General features: G+C 52.4%; 1 protein-coding gene across 6 annotated transcripts in view; it reads right to left on the bottom strand.

Annotated features, from left to right (window-relative positions):
* Positions 1 to 20,144, bottom strand: part of ANK1 (ankyrin 1) — a 251,009-nt gene that overhangs the window by 36,486 nt on the left and 194,379 nt on the right. For 4 of the 6 annotated variants that reach the window (XM_025394454.1, XM_025394453.1, XM_025394452.1 and 1 more), the window contains exons 18-35: positions 18,864 to 18,962; positions 17,096 to 17,194; positions 16,751 to 16,849; positions 14,791 to 14,883; positions 14,289 to 14,361; positions 12,183 to 12,279; positions 10,796 to 10,874; positions 9,429 to 9,526; positions 9,116 to 9,340; positions 7,930 to 8,084; positions 7,359 to 7,570; positions 6,679 to 6,883; positions 5,897 to 5,993; positions 5,456 to 5,684; positions 3,221 to 3,346; positions 2,974 to 3,093; positions 1,267 to 1,345; positions 915 to 986 (exon numbers count right to left, since the gene is read on the bottom strand). In XM_025394454.1, the coding sequence (XP_025250239.1) occupies positions 915 to 986; positions 1,267 to 1,345; positions 2,974 to 3,093; positions 3,221 to 3,346; positions 5,456 to 5,684; positions 5,897 to 5,993; positions 6,679 to 6,883; positions 7,359 to 7,570; positions 7,930 to 8,084; positions 9,116 to 9,340; positions 9,429 to 9,526; positions 10,796 to 10,874; positions 12,183 to 12,279; positions 14,289 to 14,361; positions 14,791 to 14,883; positions 16,751 to 16,849; positions 17,096 to 17,194; positions 18,864 to 18,962 (2,257 nt within the window). Of the gene's footprint in view, positions 1 to 914; positions 987 to 1,266; positions 1,346 to 2,973; positions 3,094 to 3,220; positions 3,347 to 5,455; positions 5,685 to 5,896; positions 5,994 to 6,678; positions 6,884 to 7,358; positions 7,571 to 7,929; positions 8,085 to 9,115; positions 9,341 to 9,428; positions 9,527 to 10,795; positions 10,875 to 12,182; positions 12,280 to 13,161; positions 13,186 to 14,288; positions 14,362 to 14,790; positions 14,884 to 16,750; positions 16,850 to 17,095; positions 17,195 to 18,863; positions 18,963 to 20,144 lie in introns of all 6 variants that reach the window. The other 2 variants (XM_025394450.1, XM_025394449.1) reach the window with 1 other exon arrangement.

Below are 20,144 nucleotides of genomic sequence, written 5' to 3' on the forward strand. Positions count from 1 at the left end.
CTGGACAGAAATACAGTTATAATTAAGCATTCACCAAGCTGCATTTGGGTCCTCTTCTTTGTTGCTCAAAGCCACACAGTGCTGGATACTGACCACTTGCACCCCCATTGTTCCTAAAGACAGGGTTTCTGACATTAGGCTTCTGTTTAAGGATCCCTTAAGATGGTTTTCAGAGTCCCAATTCCAGCAACCAGTTTGAAGGCAGGGATCAGCACGAGAATGTAGCTTCTTCCTCTCCCTGTCCATGACTTCACCCTGTACTTTCCAACCAATCAACCACCTCCACACTTCAGCCACTCCAAAGCCTTTAACAGCCCTAACCCTGAATGCCTCCTTGGGGAGATGGATTTGAGGTTTCCTCCTCCCTCCTTGTTTGGTGGCCCTGTGATTAAGCCTCTTTCACTGCTGCAACCCTGTGTCTCCGTGTGTCTTGACTTGCCATTCACATCGGGCAATGGACCTGCTGCGGTTACACAGGGAGAATCCAGTTCTAGGGTCTGTGGTTGGGCACAGCACATTCTGACCCTTCACTTTATTTGCCCACCTGCCTCCCTTAAATAAGATCGACCCCGACGCCTGGCAGGACTTCTGCGAGATCCAGGCACAGCCACGGACCATAGTGAAATATGTCAAGACTTGTCCTCTTCTTCCCTCCTTTTCAAGGTCGCCTGTAACCTCAAAAGTTGATTCTTTCTTAGAAAGGAAAGTCAGACAGAGATGGAGGCAGGGGGCTCCCCCTTCCATGGGCACTCAATGGTGTGGCTTGGACAGCAGACCCAGCTCAGACAATCACAAATCAGATAACCCATGGGTGATAAAAGGAGGGTTAGAAATGCCTCATTCATTGCTCATTACGGGGGAAGAGGGCAGGTGAGACGGACAAAGTGCTTTTCTGCCCCCAATTCCCCACTCACCTGCCCAGCTGAGACCGAGGTGCTCTGAGATAACAGCCATCTTCTCTGCCTGGTCTGTCCCGCTGAGAAGACCTGGGGAGAAGCATTAGATTTCATTTAGTAGCCAGGGCAGGACACAGTTGACAGGCGTGAGGATACGGCCTTTGATGGACGTGGCTTCCGTGTGCACTGGGGTGATTGTCTAGACTCTCTGCAAGATCAGGGGAGGACCCGAGTCAGCTCTGCAGCTGCTTTTGGAACTGGCTGAGCGAGCGGCACCTCAGCAGAGCCCTCACAGGGCTGCAGGGAGATAAGCTCACACCCACCCTTCTTGGGAAGGGAGCAAGCATGCATTATCACACAGAGGCTGTACCTGGTGTGGACTCACTGAGAATGCTGTATCGCAGGGCCAGGGGTGTCGGCGTCCTTCTCCTATCTTCAGCTCCGCTTCCCTGCAGAAGAAGAAAGGGTGCTTTGGGTTTTGGACTCTCCCCACCTTCCTAGAGAAGGTGATCTGAGCTCCTATGATGCAGGGGTGGGGAAGGCTGACCCCAGTCCTGGTAAACAGTCCGTTTCTTCAGGGACTTAGCACAAAGAGTAACGCATGGGAAGAGTGGGAGTGAAGGGAAGCTGACGAAGTGTACATGCGTTATTAATCACAGTCATAATAACGGCAGGCTCACGTCACCCCATCACCTGTGAGGCCCTATTTAATGTTCATGGCAACACAGGAGCTGGGTACTGTATTACTCCCATTTCATCAATAAGGAAACTGAAGCATAGAGAGACTAAGTTCCTTGCCCAAGATCACCCAGTTAATAGGTGGTGGAGCTGGGTTTGAACTTAAAACAATTGTTTTTCTTTTTGGATTTCTTTCTGCTTCAAAGACCCGTTTCTGTACTGCCCTAAGGCCTTAACATCACAGCCCTGTGGAAAGCATCCAGATGCTTGCCCAAGGCTGCAGAAAAATATTCTCTCTCTTTTGTTTTTAAGAGCCAGGGTCTCACTCTGTCTCTGAAGCTAGAGTGCAGTGCAATGGCACGATCATGGCTCACTGCAGCCTCAAACTCCTGGTCTCAAGTGATCCTTCTGCCTCAGCCTCCTGAGTGCTGGGGACTACAGGTGCATGCCACCATGCCCAGCTAATTTTTCATTTTTATTTTTTTGTACAGACAGGATCTCACTATGTTGCCCAGGTTAGTCTTGAACTCCTGGGCTCAAGCAATCCTCTTGTCCCAGCCTCCCAAAGCACTGGGGTTACAGGCATAAGCCTCTGTGCCCAGCCTGAAAATCCTCTTTTGAAAGATAAGTTGGTTCACCCTCATCTCATCCCCAAAAAGAAAAGAGATTGAGCCATGGACTTATGAATGTAACCTTGCTTCTTTCCTAGTTTAGCATGGAAGGCTAATGATTAAAACAACAACAACAGCAAAACAACACCAACGAAAACCACGGAGACGGTCTGGAGACGTATGATCCCTCCAAAGTCCCTAGCAGAGGTGGTGACTGGGATACTCTTACAGGTATTGACAAATGAACATACGTGGCCAAGACTCCTTTGCTGAGCTCAAAACCCTGGGTGTTTGCAGTGGCTGAGGACACCAGGCTTCCCTTCTGTGAGGGCCTAGCACCCTGGGAAGATAAGCAGGTAGATGAAAAAGCGGCCTGAGAGAAGCCATGCCGGGGCTGGGAGACCTTAGCAGCTCTCCTTGGTGCGAACCTTGGAGGCCTCGGGCCAGGGATACTGAGGCAGATGCTCTTAGGACCCCTTGCCACCTTCACACCTAGGGAGCCCAGGGTCCACAGCGTGAATGTGCCCATCACCATTTGATACCAACATTTGTTCCTCCTGTCACATAACCAGCACTGCACGCGAATTGCAGAGAGGGCCAGGGCACGGTCTCCCCTCAGGCCACAACATGAGCATGTGGAGGAGAGCTCAGCACCTTTGTGTGCCTCGGGGGACTCAAAGGTTCCACCAGAAAGAAGCCCCTTGGAAGTGCTGGACCTGGGGTCTGTTTGGGGACCGCCTATGGGGAAGCCTTCTCTGGCCAAGGCTCCTCGGCAGGTGCCAGCTCACCTTGCTGCAGGGGGGCATGGTGATGTTCAGGTGGCAGAGTATGTGCTGGGTGTCCTCGTACTTCATCGCCTTGCGCAGAAATGACAGGGACCCTCCCGGCTCTCGACTGCTGTCCCTCACCTAAACTCAATCACACAAAGGAGAATTCAGGGGCCCTTTCCTAGGCCACTGGGCTGTCTGGTTTAGAGAATTCTGCCTCCCCAACTTCCTAGACCCAGAGGAGAGGTCAGCCAGAGGGTGCCGGCACCTTTACAGGTATGGCCAGACGGTTCTCCCGAAATGACTGGAAGTGGAAGCTCCGCTGCTGGGCAGCTTTCTTCACAGGCACCAAGTTGCCGGAGAGTTCTGCAAAGAGGGACATTCCTTCCAACACCTACAGGAGAGGAAAAGCAGATACAGCTTGTCAGGGAGAGAAGGGCCCAGATGTCCCACCTTCAACCTTCGGTCCTTCCCTCTCCAAGACACACCCTGCCACAGCAAGAGGCATGGGGGTGTGTGCTGAGAAATCCACTATTTGTTTTGGGAAAGGCTTTATTTCTAAAATTGTGATCAATGAGGCATGCTTCCTGACTTCAATGGATTTTGTTATATGTAGCGATCTTCTAATATCCCTGAGATGTTGATGAGAATTGCTATCAAGTACTCCAAAACGTCACTTGAATATCATAATAACATAGTTTCTGAAAAACAAACAAACCAACAAACAAACAAAAACACCACCACCAACAACAAAAAATCCTGGTTCTGGGCTGGGCATTGCGGCTCATGCCTGTAATCCCTCCATTTTAGAAGGCCAAAGTGGGAAGATTGCTTGAGTTCAGGAGTTTGAGACCAGCCTGGGCAACACAAGGAGATCCCCATCTTTACAAAAAAAATGTTAAAAATTAGCCAGGTGTGGTGGCAAGTGCCTGTAGTCCCAGCTACGTGGGATGCTGAGGCAGGAGGATCACTGGAGGACAGGAGTTTGAGGCTGCAGTGGGCATGATGGCACCACTGCACTCCAGCCTGGGCAACAGACTGAGATCCTGTTTCTAAAAATAAAACCAAGATTCTGTTTTTACGTCTGTCCAAAGATGCTTTGTTCATGAGAAGAGCTGGAAAGCACTTGCTCTATTTTAATCTCACCGATAATAATGGTCCCTACTGTGTATATATAAAGCCTTCAACTGAGAAGTTATCATTAACCCATTTGACAGTTGAAAAAATTGAGGCCCAAAGAGAAAAACCGGTTTGCCTCGTTAGTGCCTAAGACAGGATTAGAACCAAGGTTCCAGTCCTGCGCTTGTTCTACGGGGCCCTCAGCCTTCCCCAGGAAAACTCAGCACAGATTCTGAGGCTTAGATCACTGCTGGCTTACTACACATCTTAAACCAAGTGGGTCTCTTAGGATCGGGAACCGGTTCAGACCTAGCCCCCATGCCTTCACTCTGCGCATTATCTGTTGAGCCCTTTCCTCTGCCTCCTCACTTGGGTGCTACTGAAACTCTAGCACAGCAGGTCACAGTGTGGACTCGGGCCAGAGATGACCCAGATAAATCCTGTCTCGACCACTCACTTAGCTGTGTGACCATGGGCACATTACTTAACCTCTCAGCCTCAGTTTCTTAATACCTAAATAAGGAATAATAAAGGTACCCACAAACATGAGAATTAAATGAGATTATGCAAGAAAAACATTTTTAGTTATTTGTTTAATAGAGATGGCATCTCACTATGTTGCCCAGGCTGGTCTCAAACTCCTGGGCTCAAAGCGATCCACCTGCCTCAGCCTTCCAAAGTGTTGGGATTATAGGCATGAGCCACTGAGCCTGGCCAGCACTTTCGTTTGTTTGTTTTTTGTTTTGTTTCTTGCCCCCACCACCATACCCAGCTGGCTAGTACTGTTTTTTGTTTTTTGTTTTTTAAGACAGAGTCTTGCTCTGTCACCCAGGCTGGAGAGCAGCGGTGCGATCTCGGCTCATTGCAACCTCTGCCTCCCGGGTTCAAGTGATTCTCCTGTCTCAGCCACCCGAGTAGCTGGGATTACAGGCCTGTGCCACCACGCCGGCTAATTTTTGTATTTTTAGTAGAGACAGGGTTTCACCATGTTGGCCAGGCTGGTCTCGAACTCCTGACCTCAGGTGATCCGCCCACCTTGGCCTCCCAGAGTGTTGAGATGATAGGCGTGAGCCACTGCGCCCGGCCTGTCCAGCACTTTTAATAGTCCCTGGTGCACAAGACCTTCTGCAAATGCCAACTCTTTTCACAGATCACTGGACCAAAAGCCTGCAGCCTCCTCTGATATGTGCATGGTGGCATCTCTCACCTTTCCTGAAGCTTATCTAAGATGCTTCTCAAGAGGGGTCTCAAAGACAGACAGCTGTGGAGCCCCTCGTCTACAGAGGGAAGACTTCCTGCCTGCACCAGGGTGTTCTCTCCAGGGTGTTCTGGAGAAATGGCAGGAGGGTTTGTCCCAGAGGCGGTGCAGGGCCCAGCCCCGTACCTCTATGTCCCTGCTCCGGGCCACCTCCACGAAGTTCTCATGCTGCTCCAGGGTCTTGTCCACTTTATCATCCGTCATGCAGTAGCAGCGCAGGCGCCCCTCTCGGGGGTCATTCATCTTGGCAAAGATGACGAATTTGGCCATGTAGGGCACTGCGGTGAGCTCTTTGTACAGCAGGGTGGCGAAGTTCACAGCCTCAGCGGTCCGAGGACAGTCTGACAGCCAAAACCTAAAAAGGAGGGCACGTTATAATGTGTTCCCAAGTGCCCAACAGAGAGCATCCTTTCCGTCCAGATGGAAGCAGCCCATGAATCACGCCATGGCTATTCTTGCCACACCTGTGGTCACAGAGGCTTCCACGTGGAGGGGACAGTGAGGGAGCCTCAGTCTCAGGCCTGAGGATGGCCCACACAGTGCTGGGCTGGGCTGGCCTTGTCTCACCTGGCGGAGACGTTGGTGGTGAAGTTGGCGCACTCGTTGGCATATACAAGTTTGGTGGTTCCTGTTATGTCTTCCCACTGAGCTTGGTCTGTTCCTCCTGTAACACCGGCAGAAACGGGGCTGGGGACAGTCTTCAGGACGTAAGCATGGAGCTTACTAAAATGCTAAGGCCCTGGTGTGCAAGGTGAGACTGGGTGAGGCTCACTTGGTCTGCAGCCCTGGGCACACCTACCCTCACCCTCTGCTCTTCCTCCTAGCGACCTGCACGCCCCTCCTCCTAGGGCTTGGAGGGTTCTTCCCCAGGGCCATGGACTTTTTTTTTTTTTTTTTTTTTAGATGGAGTTTCATGCTTGTTGCCCAGGAGTGGAATGAACTCCGCTCATTGCAACCTCCACCTCCCAGGTTCAAGCAATTCTCCTGCCTCAGCCTCTGGAGTAGCTGGGTTTACAGGCGTGTGCCACCACGCCTGACTAATTTTTGTATTTTTAGTAGAGATGGGGTTTCTCCATGTTGGTCAGGCTTGTCTCGAACTCTTGACCTCAGGTGACCCACCTGCCTCGGCCTCCCGAAGTGCTGGGAATACAGGCGTGAGCCACTGCATGGGCATGGACTTTTATGCAGATGCATCATCCTTCCACCTCTTGGAAGAGCACCTCACTCCCGGGGAAGCCAACAAAAACTAAGGGGACTGCTGACCTAGCCTTCTCGCATCACCCCCCTACTGTGTTCCAGAAGCACTGCAGCTGTGGAGAACACAAGTCTGAGACAGGGGCCCCTCTCACCAATGACGCTGCAAAGCAGGCGCAGGCTGGTGGTGTCTCCCTCCCCGCTGTCCCTCGGGTTGTCGGTCCAGGAAGGAGGTAGTGGGATCCGAAGTCCGATGGGGCGGTGGAACTTCCGGCGCCGGGGCTCCACGGTGACAATGGGGCTGAATGTGGCCTGGTTGCCCAGGAGCTTAGTGACAAGCTCATCTGGGACAGGCTGGGCCTGTGAAATGACAGAGGCAGGACACTCAGGCCCAAGCAGGAGAGGGGCTAGTCAGACGGGAGGCAGCTCCATGCCTGGAAAGAGTGGCCGTCGGTGCATGGGGTCCCCTCTGCTGTTGGACCGCAGGACTGACATGGTGGAGCTCGCCTTCCTGAGCCCTTTCTCCCCCTCTCCTCTGCTTCTTACTCCCAGGGCTGGTGCATCTTTGCTTGCATCACGGCCAGCTCCCAGAGGTCATGCGGTTCCCGCATGCTGCACAGACCGGGTCATGCAGCTTGATGGATGCAACTTATCAGGGAGCTTCCGCCTCACCCCTTCCCACTCAACTCTCCTTTGAGCTTTAAAGTCAGATCTCCACTGTGGCATTTCAAAGCACTGGACAAAAGCATGGAGATGTCCTGGGGAAGAGGGTGGCCTTCCCGGGGGCCTGGAGTTCAGTCCACCCCCAGGACCTGGCGGGGAGGAGAGCTGTCACCTGCAGAGCCAGCTTCACTCTCTTGGTGACTGCATTCTCCGGGAACGTTGCCTGTACCAGGGGCACCAGCTTGCTCTTCAGGGAGCCCCCTTCGGGACCGATGGTGTCGTAGTCCTGGCAGAGCCGCGACATGATCACAAAGTACAGCGGGAAGTCGGTGGTGATGATTCGGCACACCCTCTTCTTCTCCAGCTCCTCCAGGCTCCCCAGCTCTGGAATCACACACACAGGCCACCACCCCGGTCACATCAGGCACAGGTTCAGGCCTTCCAGGGGCCCCAGAGCCTCCTTGTCCCCAAGACCCAGTGCACACACCCTCTCCAGGTGCCAGGTGGCATAGTGGCCAGAAGAAGTGCCCAGGCCCAGAGGCCCAGCAGAGCAGATGCGGCTGCAGGCAGCAGCTGAGCATCCCCTCACACATCCTGGGGACCCAGGGTTTGTCCACACCAGGCCATTTCCAGCCTCTTGGGGCTCCCCAAACTCCAGGTGGCCCTGAAAGACCACCTTTAAGGTGCAACTCAAACCCCTCTTCCGCAAGGAGGGGACCCAGCCCTGGGATCCCCCCTACTACCTTCGTCCATCCCGTTGAGGATCTGATCCAGGTAGCTCTCTCCATAGCGGCTCCTGTGCTCCTTCCACACGGAGCCGTTCTCACTCCTCAGAACCACGAGCTCCCGGTCTCCACGGCCATGGGAGGCAAAGTGCGGGATCTCCACGATTACAGGGCTGAGGCAAGGACACCGTGGTGGTGGGGAGGTGCTCACACAGGGCAGGCAGGGCACAGGGAGGGATGGGGCTGCCGGCTCCCACCCAGATGGAGAAGGCGCTTCCACAGCCACGTGGAGGCCCTACCTGCAGGCAGGTCTCTAAGTGGACCAGACCCGTGGGGGGTCCCCCGGGCTTCCCACAGCCCTGCTTGCTCCCCACCAGGCTTGCAGTAACAGTGAGGGCAGGGCCAGTCTCATTTCATGGGGGCTCTGCTCCCACGACCTAAGGATCCTGTCCTTGCACCTGATTCTAAAAATCCATCTGACATCCCTAGACGGGTAACCTCATCTATCAACTGGTCATAATGACATTTCCTTCGGAGGGACGCTTTGAGGACAAAGAAAGGTCAATGAGAAAACTTGCTGCTTTGCAAATTGTGGTGACCGCTCTGAGCGGGGCCAGGAGGGTGGACAGAGGTAGAAGGCAGGGCCTCCTGGTCAGCCCTGTCCCCACATCACACCCATGGTGCCTGAAGGGTAGCAAAGCTCCAGGAGGAGCCCAGGCTGCTTCAGGGAGGTGGGCCATAGGCCTCTGGAGCTGCGTACTTCGCTCGTCCGCAGGGGAAACAGCCAGGGAGGCTGTGTTCCTGGGGACTCTCAGTGCATAAATGGTCAGACCCTCAGAGCCTCAGATTGGCCTTGTCTCTAGTGTCACGCAATATTTAAGAGTTGTTTTTTTGGTTTTGTTTTTTATTTTTTACAATGACGGGGTCTTGCTATGTTTTCCAGGCTGGTCTCGAACTCCTGGCCTCAAGCGATGCTCTCACCTCAGCCTCCCAAAGCATTGGAATTACAGGCGTGAGCTATCATGCCCGATCTGAGATCTGAGAGTTGTAAGCCCTCTCAGGGCTATGGACGCCTTTGTGTGTTAGGAAAAGTCAGGGAAAGGGGAGGGGCACCCAGTTCTGTTTCCCCGTCGGGACAGTGGAGATGGCGTGGCCTCCGTGGCACAGGGACAGGTGAGGACATGGGCTGCCTGTGCATGCTCACCTCAGGAACTGTGCCCCTGTGGGCCCCAGCGCGATGATCCTGCTGGCCAGGCCCTCCTCCTCGGCCAGTGGGGGTGGCGTGCTGAGCTTCTGGGGCTTGACCAGGCGGCAGGTGATGCGGGTGGGCGCTGCGCACGTCCGTGGTGGGATCACCACTCGCAGGCCGTTGTGGCGACTTCCTCTCATGGAACCACCCCGGGCGTCGACCATGAAGCTCACCAGAAACCTAGGAGTGGGGCAGATGCACGCTGGGCTTCTGCATCCCCTCTGGGAGATGGAGACAGGAGTCCCCGAGCCCTGTGCCCGCCACTCACCCTGTGTGCACCGGGCTGGCCACCGGGCTGATGTTGTCTGAGGTCTCGGTGGCCGGACTGCTGGGGATGAGGGAGTCCTCATCATACTCTTTAGATGCCTAAGGACAAAGAAAAGGTCCTCCTGTTCCACTTCCTCCCTGGCGGGCTGGATGCCATACCAGGGCATGGAGGCTTGGAAGAGCCTTGCTGCTAGAAACCAGGTGCCACGTGGAGAAAGTGCTCCCACAGGACCCCACCACCCTATCAGACAAGGCTGTCCTGGAGTCTAAAAGGAGACAGGAGCTTCCTCCCACCTCCATGCCTCTCCTGGGCTCAAGACCCTGGGACACAGCCTTGGAATGGATGGAGCCAGTCCTCACTATTCAGTCTGACTCCTGGCCCCCAGGCCCACTGCACCTGCTGCAGACCTGCCCCCTTCTTTCCAGCTCTGCCCACAGGGAGCCCTGCCCTCGGCAGGCCAACTTCCTCTAGGACGGGCACTGCATCCCAGCACCATGACCGCCTCACCACTTAGCTGTGGGTGGGCTACCTGCCCTGTGGACATCTGGAGTCCATGAGGTGAACACAACAGACTCCCGCCCTTGTGGGGCTTCCTGCTTCCTCACCTGTATAGCGGGGACTTGCCTTAGGGTAACATTGCAACTACAGGGATGCCAGCCTACCCTGGCACAGCCAGCAGGACCTGAGCCCGGCCTTGGTGCTCTCTAGATCTTCACGTCTGCTTTTCCCCCAGTCCAGAACATCCTTGTCCCTCACCGTTGTTGATCTAATCCTCTCCACTCCCCACATCTCACCTCCTCCACAGATACTCCCGGCCACCCTGGGGCTGGTTAGGGCCTCCCTGCTCTGCACTCTGCCAGCACTCACACCACACAGTGGAGCACTCCCCTGCTCTCCCTCCTGGTTCTGTGCTAACTGAGTTCACGCGTCCGAGTCCACTCTTTCCGGTTGGGCCCTGGCTCCCAGGAGGCAGGTGTCCAGCCCTCCTGCCTGAGCCTGTTCAGGGCGCACAGCAGGAATCCAGTAAACATCTGCTGGCTGGAATTCCTACCCTAGGCCAAGAGTTGAAGACAGTGGGCTGGTCAAGGACCCGCGGGTTTCTCACTGCTGCTGTCCTGGGCTGCATCCAAGGACTGAGCCACCACAGGATACGGCCCCATCTGACCATCTCTCCCAGACGCGGCCCACCCAATGCCGCCGATGTTGCACCATTATGAGGCGTCCAAGCGTGGAATGCCAGTTGGACAGTGAGTGGCATGTGAGCTATCAGTGTCTATTGTGCTACGTACAGGCCACCCCTCAACAATCACTGTCCCGGGGTACTCATGCTCTCCACGTGGGGAAACCACAGAGAAGCAGCTTCTTACCTGCTCCTGCTCTTCTGACCTGATCACCATCGTCTCAGGTGTGACACAGGGAATCCTGGGGATGGCTGGAGATTCCACCCTGCATGCCAAGAACACCAGAACATCACAGGGCTGATCCACATGTGCACACAGCTTCCTCTTCCTCTTGCCTCCAAGTCTCTCCCTCCCGCTTTCCACTCCGGAGCCTGACTGCCCTTCACAACCTGGTGGAAGGACTGCCTCCTCCTCCATGAAGTCCTCCCCAATGACTCCAACCTGCACTCGCCACCCCTTTCTCCTCCTTTAGAACCTGTTGACAGAATCCTCGCTCTGGCTAACAATATATCTTTCTGTGTTGCTATATGACCACTTGGTGTGCATTTCAATCCCACCAAATGAAAGGTAAGTTGCTTATGGTCAGGGTTACAGCTCTGTATTTCTTTCTAACAGATGTCTAGCAAATTCAAGTGGAGCAAATGGCCCCGTGGTTTCACTCCTCGCTTGTTCAGGGACATTTCCGTCTTTTCAGAAAACACCTAGGGCTTAGTGTTTCTACAAAGTCGTTGATATTAGATTGCTTTGCAAAATGTCCCTGTGTACACTGTGCCCACAGTGAGATAACTCACAGCAGTCATGGGGGAAAGGAGAAATGTGGTCCAGGCAGACCCGAATCTCCCCTGGCTTGTACCTAACATACCTCAGGGGCAGAGGGATGCAGTCAGAGTTCGAGCTTAGCCTGGCAATAGTTTCTAATGTGAATCTTCCTCAACTTTTTTTTTTTTTTTTTTTTTGAGATGGAGTTTCACTCTTATTGCCCAGGCTGGAGTACAGTGGCACAATCTTGGCTCACTGCAACCTCCACCTCCCGGGTTCAAACAGTTCTCCTGCCTCAGCCTCCCAAGTAACTGGGACTATAGATGCACACCGCCACATTCAGCTATTTTTCTGTATTTTTAGTAGAGACGGGGTCTCACCATGTTGGTCAGGTTGGTCATGAACTCCTGACCTCAGGTGATCCTCCTGCCTCAGTCTCCCAAAGTGCTGGGATTACAGGTGTGAGCTACCGCGCCCGGCCATGTTCCTCAACTTTTGGATGAGAAGTTGAGTGTGCATAAGATGGAGAGGGGGTGTGGATATAAGGCTGTGAATGAGGGGAGCCTGGGAGAGGAGGGGACACTGGAAGAGGAGCAGAGAGGCATCCAGGCAGCATGGTGTGAGGAAGGCCTCCTCCTGCCCTGGTGGCTCAGGTGCACAGCTAGTGCATCCTAAGGTGCAAACCGTCTCTCTCTGCGGGCAGCATGCCCAGCACCTGGCCTGCTGTGCTCTTCCTCCCTCTGGAATCCCTGCTCTGAGCCACAGGGCTACACCTCAGCATCCTCCTAGGGACCCTCCCAGGAGCGCTGCTCACACTTGGTCTAGCTTTGGCACAAAATCCAGGAGCTCCTTCTCTTCATCGACATCCCTGGAATCCGGCCTCTCAGGCTTGGAGCCGATGAGTTCTTCCCCTGAAACAGCAAGAGCTCAAGTGAGCGACAGGGTAGAGGGAGAAGAGTCCCTCTTACTTTTTAAAAAGCTCTGTTCTCACTCCGCCTCTCAGGGCTTGCTCCTGAGGAGTGGGGAAGGCCTTGATGCTGCAAGGAGACCGGGAGCAATGTCTTTGCCCAGTCCTGGTCCTCCAGCTCTGGGACAGAGAGCAGGGCAGTCAGCTCCTGACATCTTAGATGCCTGAGGCTTTGCAGGAAGCCAAAGACACAGCCAGAAAGAACTTTCTTCGCTTAGTTCCAATTCAAAACCGCCCTTTTAGGGTGCAATGACACCAAAGAAGGAACTGCTACTGCTCTTTTCCACTCCACACCAACAGAAGAACAAACTACAGTGGAACTGGACCCACTCATTTCAAAGGGCTGGAGAATTTTCTGTAACCATGGCAGCCAAAACCTCATTACTTCCAAAACCCATCACAAAGAGGTTCAAACTACGGGTCAATCAGCTGCCTGCACCTCTGACTGCCCCTTTGTTTCTCTCTCCTAGTTTGAACTGGAGCTGGAGCCCCGGCCCTCAACCTTGAGGGGTCATTCAATGCCACCCAGCAGTGAGCACCATGGCTTGTGATCTGGAGCTAACAGGATGGAAGAACAACAGCTCATGCAGTTATGATCACAAACATGGTGGCATGGGCACAGACACAGAGATGGACAGGCAGGAGCTGCCTGCCGGGCATGGGTCTCATGGGTGTGAATTCCTTGGTTTAGTTGAGCTCCTGGCTCCAGGTTATTCGCTGTCAGAGGAAGATGGAAAGCAGGAATGGATTAGTGAGCATCTGGGTTGCTTAGGGTGAAATGCACTCTAGTGAGAAAAGACCACAGGAAACAGAAAGCGTTTCATACCCATTATAGTTATATGAGCAGTTCCTGGAAAGCAAAGGAGAGCAGAGTTGAAAGAAGGACCACATTGAAGGCAGTTAAAGCGAGAGACATATATTATCCAAAGGAGCACCAGACAGCTCTGCTTCTCTAGTTGACAAAGTTATACAACCATGGAATAACCCAGATGGAAAGGACTACCGAGCTGATCCAGCCCACCCCACTATTCAACATCCCCAGAGTTGAGGATCTTACTGCTCAATATCCCCATCTAATTAGTGATGAAATAAGGTTTGTTGGGGGTAGGAAAATACTGGAAGCATTCTGTAGTTCATACAAGCTGAGACTATAGTAATTTCTTTCTTTTTCTTTTAGAGACAGGGTCTGGCTCTGTCACCCAGGCTGGAGTGCAGTGGGGTGATTACAGCTCACTGCAGCCTCAAGCTCCTGGACTCAAGCAATCCTCCCACCTCAGCCTCCAGAGAAGCTGGGACTATAAATGTGCACCACCACACCCCACTAATTTTTAGTTCCAATTTTTTTTTTGTAGAGACAGGGGTCTCCCTTTATTGCCCAAGGCTGGTCTTGAACTCCTAGCCTCAAGCAATCCTCCAACCTTGGCTGCCCAAAATTCTGGGATTGCAGGCATGAACCCAGGCACCCAGCCAGACTATAGTAATTTCATAATCACAGAAATAACCCAAAACCTACTGACCCGCTATGTGGTTGAAGTGCAGCTTAAAAGGCATTCTCACAGATTTTGAATAATCCACTTAGTATTCATTCAAAGCATAAAGAAAGAACCAGACAGAATTTTATTACAGTTCCTCATGGGCTGAGAGTTGGTCTGAGTAGAACCATGCTCCAATTTGATAACACATCCATAATCTATGCAAACACACATGTGTTTTTGAAACTTCACGGAATTTTAAATTTAGTCAATGTTCCTTCACCTAAGATTGTATTAATAGAGTAGTATTTTTGATAATAGACAACAGCTATAAAAAGCAGGTCTCCCCAGTTTCAGTGTCCATCTACAGCTCTTGGGTGTGTTGTAAGGGGGCAAAGCCGGCAGGTGGCAGGAAGCCCCCTTGGAGGGTGCCCAGAGCCCCTCTGTCCCCACCAGCCTGAGCTCATTACCCCAACTTTACCTTCATCTTCCGAGACATCCAGGATCTCATCAACTGTCTCAGGGAAACTCATCCGATGCTTATCACTGACTAACTAAAATGAGAAAAAGCAGATAATTCAACCCAAACTAGAGCCGCACACATTTTTTACCAGCCCAGCGGTTCCCTGGTCACGCCTGTGGGGTGTGCCCCAAACGCAGAAAAACGGACGGAGGAGGTGCTCAGCCTAGAAGCTGCCGGGCAGGAACCACTGAGATGGGACCCGGGAAAACTGGCTTCCCATCTCCCCAAACCCCATCCACTCCACTGCTGCTCGGAATGCTGGTCCTGCCCCGAGTCCTTAGGCCGCTAGGTGGCAGCACAGCCCCGCTGGAAGGAGGACAAGTTCCCACCTGTTGGGCGCTGCGCCTCCGACCGGCGTCCTGGAGCCCCAGAACGCACCCCACTTCCAGAGTAACCCCGGGCACGCCTCTGCGCCAGGCTGAGTGTGTCCGGGGTGGGTGCGGGGGAGAGGCAGACATACCACGAAACTGGTTTCATCCGTGACGACCTTGAGCACGTCGGTGACAGAAATGTAGCCCAAGCGCTTGGCTATGGCCAGAGGTGTGGTTCCATCCTGGGAAAAGAGCAGCCCGGGTGCAGTCAGAGGATGGAGTCTAGCAGGTGGGGCTGGCCCCTTAGACACAGATCGAGTTCACCTTCTAGTTGTTCAGGAGAACCTGAGTGGACAGATGTCACCGTGGGGCCCAGAACGAGATCCCTGCACGTGTGTGTGCCTAGATGTGTGTTAGCAGCAGCACCCAGAGATGGGTGTGGGAGGAGGGAGGGCAGGGGTGCTTTTGATCTGCAGCGTCAAGTGTGGGGCCTTGCAACCCAGCAGGGGAAATCTCCCAAGGAGAAGTCAGGCTCTTCCAAGTGGGTGCCCACCGGGAAGGAGGTCAGGAAGTTAGCAGATGCAGTTTTAGGAAGATGAGGACAGAGAGAGGCTGCTTGCTGCTCCCAAAGTCTGTTCTTGGGTGTCAGTGATGGGATATTAAAGTAGTTGAATTAATCCATATACTTCAATGAACTCTAATCAGAATACTCAGAAATCACAAATCACCAGAAACACAGCAAGGGCATACTTTCTACTTTGATTCGAAGAGAAAGAGCTACGTGATCATAAATGGATACTGAGGCTTGGTTTTTCTTTTGACTTCTCTACTTCTAGGATGTGCCTTGGGCTCCGTTCAGATTCAAGCCCACCTGCAGCTGCAATTTCTGCAACCCCATCTACAATCAAGGATCCACTTTTGTGTGTGTGTGTGAGACAGAGTCTCACTCTGTCGCCCAGGCTGGAGTGCAGTGGCGCAATCTAGGCTCACTGTAACTTCTGCCTCCTGGACTCAAGTGGTTCTTGTCCCTCAGCTTCCCGAGTAGCTGGAACTACAGGTGCCTGTCACCTCACTCGGCTAATTTTTTTTTAATATTTTTAGTAGAGACACTCGCCCTGGAGTGTTGGCCAGGCTGGTCTCTAACTCCTGACCTCAAGTGATCCACCTGCCTTGGCCTCCCAAAGTGCTGGGATTACAGGTGTGAGCCACCGCACCCAGCCAAGGGGGTCCACATTATTTCAGAGATAGAAGCAAACACGGAGATAATTTCATAGAACCTCCGCATGGTCAGATGAGAAAGCTCATAGTGAACAATGATTGCTGATGTCACTAAAGATAACCTCGAGCCCTGAAAGATCAGGAAGCACCCAGGACATTGAACTATGTTCACTTGCACCATATTGAAAACAGTTTCACATATTTTAGAATGGGTTTCAACAAATATTTATATATATGGTATATATGTGTGTATGTGCATATATATATGTATATGTCTCTGTGTGTGTGTGTGTGTGTGTGTGTGTGTGTATATCAAAAGACACAAGGTCTTGCTCTGTCTTCCAGGCTGGCTTTCAAGTGGGCAACTGGAAAATGGACACTGAACTGCAGTGGTGCAATCACAACTCCCTGCAGCCTCGACTTCCTGGACTCAGGCTATCCTCCCACTTCAGCCTCCCAGTTAGCTGGCACTACAGCTAATATGTGTCACCACATCCACATAATTAAAAAAATTATTTTGTAGATTCAGGCACTCACTGTGTTGCCCAGACTGGTCCTGAACTCCTGCCCTCAAGCAATCCTCCCTCCTTAGCCTCCCAAAGTGCTGTGATTACAGGCGTGAGCCACTGCACTCGCACTCAAGAAGGATATTTTAATAAACATAAAAGAGGAGGGAAAATGGTACTTAAAAGGAAAACGATCAATTCACCAGAAAGAGGAACTGATCACAGTGCCCCATCCCCAGGGTATCCAAGGTAGCTATGGCTTTAGGGTCTTGCGGCCCCGTCCAGGCCCCAGACATGTGCATTAACCTCTATGGTTAGGGGAGGTCACCCAGGGCTGCTGCCACGGGGAGCAGTTTTCTAAACTCAGGAGACAGAGTGTACTCACCGAGCTGACCTCGTTTGGGGAAGCACCGTTTTTCAGAAGCAGAGTCACGACGTCTGTGTGTCCCTGCTGGGCTGCCTGGTGCAGGGGGCTGTATCCTAGCTGCAAAGCAAGCAGACATTTTGGCAGGATTAGCCAACCATTAGACCGAGACCTGCCTACACATGATAGTGCCTGTCCATCTTCGAAGTGGGACATTAATAAAATGCATTTTCCCCCTTTCTTCCTTCAGTGTCCACGGTCAACTGTGGTGGAACCCCTAGTGGCCCAGAGCAGCAGCTCTGGCTGCACCCTGATGTGGCATGGAGAAGGGTCAGTGCAGGAGTCGGGGCTAGGGCATCCCTGTACCTTGGTCTTGGCGTTTACATCTGCCTGGTGCTGCAGCAGAAACTTCACCAGCTTGATGTTTCCGTAGTGACTGGCCACATGGAGGGGAGTGTAGCCCATCTGAAAAGCAGATGAGAAGGAGTGACCAGAGCTCTCCTGAGCTGGGCATCACATGAAATCCTTCCCAAAGCAGCCGATTCAAAGAAAAAATGGACAGGGAGCCCCTTGAAGGCTGACACTGATAAGCTGAATGGCTGCTGCTGGGCAGAGACCACCAGGCTGAGATGCTTGTGGGAGACCCAAGGGGAGATGTCAACCTGGCAACTGGAAAACGGACACTGAACCGCAAGAAGAGGGCTATGCTGGGGTCGTCAGTGCATGGGAGATCTGAGAGCTTTGGAGGTGAGTGAGGTCCCCCAGGATACAGTGGAGGGTGAAAAGTGGGGCTGAGGGAGTGAGGCCGAGGCAGAAGAGAGGGAGAGGGAAACCTGGAGAGAGCAGCGTCACAGAATCCCAGGGGGCTATTTCAAGAGGAAGAAATAGCCTTCAGGCCTGGGAATGGCGCTGAGATGAGGGCAGATGGGGATGTGAGGTCATGTTCACTCCAATGACAACAGGCTTATTTCCATTAGAAAGCTGAAATCCCATTGAAAAACCCCCAAAAGGCTGTCCAAGTGACTTAGTTGTGGCGTGATGGAATTTACGGGAACTGATCATTGCTTATTGAAATGCATGGGCTTGGGACATTTGCTCATGTGAGTCTGGGCTGTTCAAGGAGTCTGTCCTGCTGAATTTTGTGGTAATGCTTCCTGTGGGCAGGCAGGCCAAGGCCCTCTGAGCTCCTTGGTCCCAAGTGTCCCGGGAAGCTGGTGCCAGATTCCAGAGACCACCCAAGCGCAGGTCCTTCCCATAATGGGGTGACTTTGGGATCCTCAAGGCCATTCTAACCCACAGGACAGGGTCTTTTGGTGCAGGACCCCAAAAGACTAAACAGGGCCTGCAAGTGAAGCCTCAAAGATCCAGAACATTCTTAGATTTTAAGCAGGTTCCTGTGGAAGCTGCAGGCAGTTGGAGACAAAACACAGTTTCCAGACTTTTCTCAGGGTGACTTCAGCATAACATTGTTGCTGGCATTTCTGTGCTACTCTGGAGGGGGCAGGAGTTCCTGGTACTGTCACTGTCCCTTCCTTTTAATATGGTTCCCTTGTGGGGAAAAGAAACAAAATGTGGCTTCTTCCATGAAGCCCGCCTCCTCGCACCAACTGAAAACACCATCTCTGCCCTCTGTGCTCCCAGCTCCTCTCTTAAGAGTAAATATCAGATTACGCTCTTCCTTCCTGTCCCTAGCGATCACCTCCACACCAAACTGCAGACGCCTTGATGCCAGATTCCATTCACATAGCTCCTTGCACACATCAGAGGTTCAGAGAAAGTTGAACTGAATTTAACCAAGTGCTGGAAGAAAAGGAGCTAAGCTTTTGTGTGAATCTGGGGAAACCTGACATTTTGACATGCTGACTACTCGTATTAGACAGGTCTTAGAGTCATGATTAAACATTCGTCCCACTTTCTCACTGCAGAGGCTCAAAGGTCTAGCAAACTTTAAAAATCCCCCATGGGAAAGTAAGATAATTAGGAGTAGCATTTTCAAACTCCACTGCCCGCTCTAGGAAGTGGCAGGGAAGAATGTTCCACTGGGTCTTCAGGGTTTCAAAGCCCCGTGGAAGATTCAGTTCTGAAGTGTGAGCAAGCAGTCCACACAGACTGAAGTTCCAGCTGCCTGCCTTACCCGGGTGGTGGCATCCACCATGACGCCGTGTTTGATCAGCACGTCTGCCACTGGAACGTGGCCTTCTTGTGCTACCAGATGGAGAGGAGTGAGTCCACTCTGCAAAGAAAAAGATGTTCATTACCTTCTAGCAAGTAAAGAATTCCAGGCCACAAGGAAAGAGCTCTGACATCTGGGAGCTGAAGCTGACTTTGCAGTCACCAACTAGTTATTTGGCTCCAGGCAAAGCTCTTCTTGTTCTGGGCCCCAATGTCCTTATCTAAAAAGTAAGGTGGTTACACTAGACCAGGGGTTGGCAACTTTTTCTGTTAAGGGCCAGATGATCAATATTTTTGGCCATGTCTCTGTATGACTAACATTTAAATGAATGGGCATGGCTGTGTTCCAATAAAACTTTATTTACACAAACAAGTGGTGGACCAGATTTGGCCCACGGGCCCATAGTTTCCTGACTTCTGATCTAGATGAACTTTATGGCACTTTCCCAGTGTTGGTGCTTTATGGACTTCCCAATAAAGAATGCCCTATTTCCATGGTGAATTTCAGAGCCCTGTAGCCTTGGTTTCCTAATCTAGACAATAGGGGTTATCATGGATCCATCTCAGGGGCAAGGTGAGGAGTGCTGGAGAAAGTACAGGTGAAGCACATTGAGAGGCACACAGTGCTGTTTAAATGAAGCACACTGGCTGGGTGCGGCAGCACATGCCTGTCATCCCAGCACTTTGGAAGGCCAAGGTGGGTGGATCACCTGAGGTCAGGAGTTCGAGACCAGCCTGGCCAACATGGTTAGACCCCCATCTTTACTAAAAATACAAAAATAAGTAGGGCATGGTGGCTCATGCCTGTAATCCCAGCTGCTTGGGTGGCTGAGGCAGGAGAATCACTTGAACCTGGGAGGCAGAGGTTGCAGTGAGCCGAGATCGCACCACTGCACTCCAGAATGGGTGACAGAGCAAGACTCCATCTTAAATAAATAAATAAATAAATAAATAAATAAATAAATAAAGTACCATACTGTTATCACTGCGCAGCCAGTGCTGGCATGGTCAAGAGGGCAAAGCATCCCACCAGGAGTGAACGGACCATATTCTTGCACGTGGCATCACAGCTTCCTCAGGAAGGCAGTAAGGTATCAGAGATGTTGTTTGACGTGTGGGCACCCACAGGAAAATGTCAGAAAAGTCTTCTCTCCCCTGGACTTTGCCTCAATACCCTTTGCTAACGTGGGACCAACAAAGCTGGATTTCTCTGCAGGCACAGACCATGTCCCCTCTACGGGAC

Source organism: Theropithecus gelada, chromosome 8, assembly GCF_003255815.1.
Source record: "Theropithecus gelada isolate Dixy chromosome 8, Tgel_1.0, whole genome shotgun sequence".
Classification (NCBI taxonomy): Eukaryota; Metazoa; Chordata; class Mammalia; order Primates; family Cercopithecidae; genus Theropithecus; species Theropithecus gelada.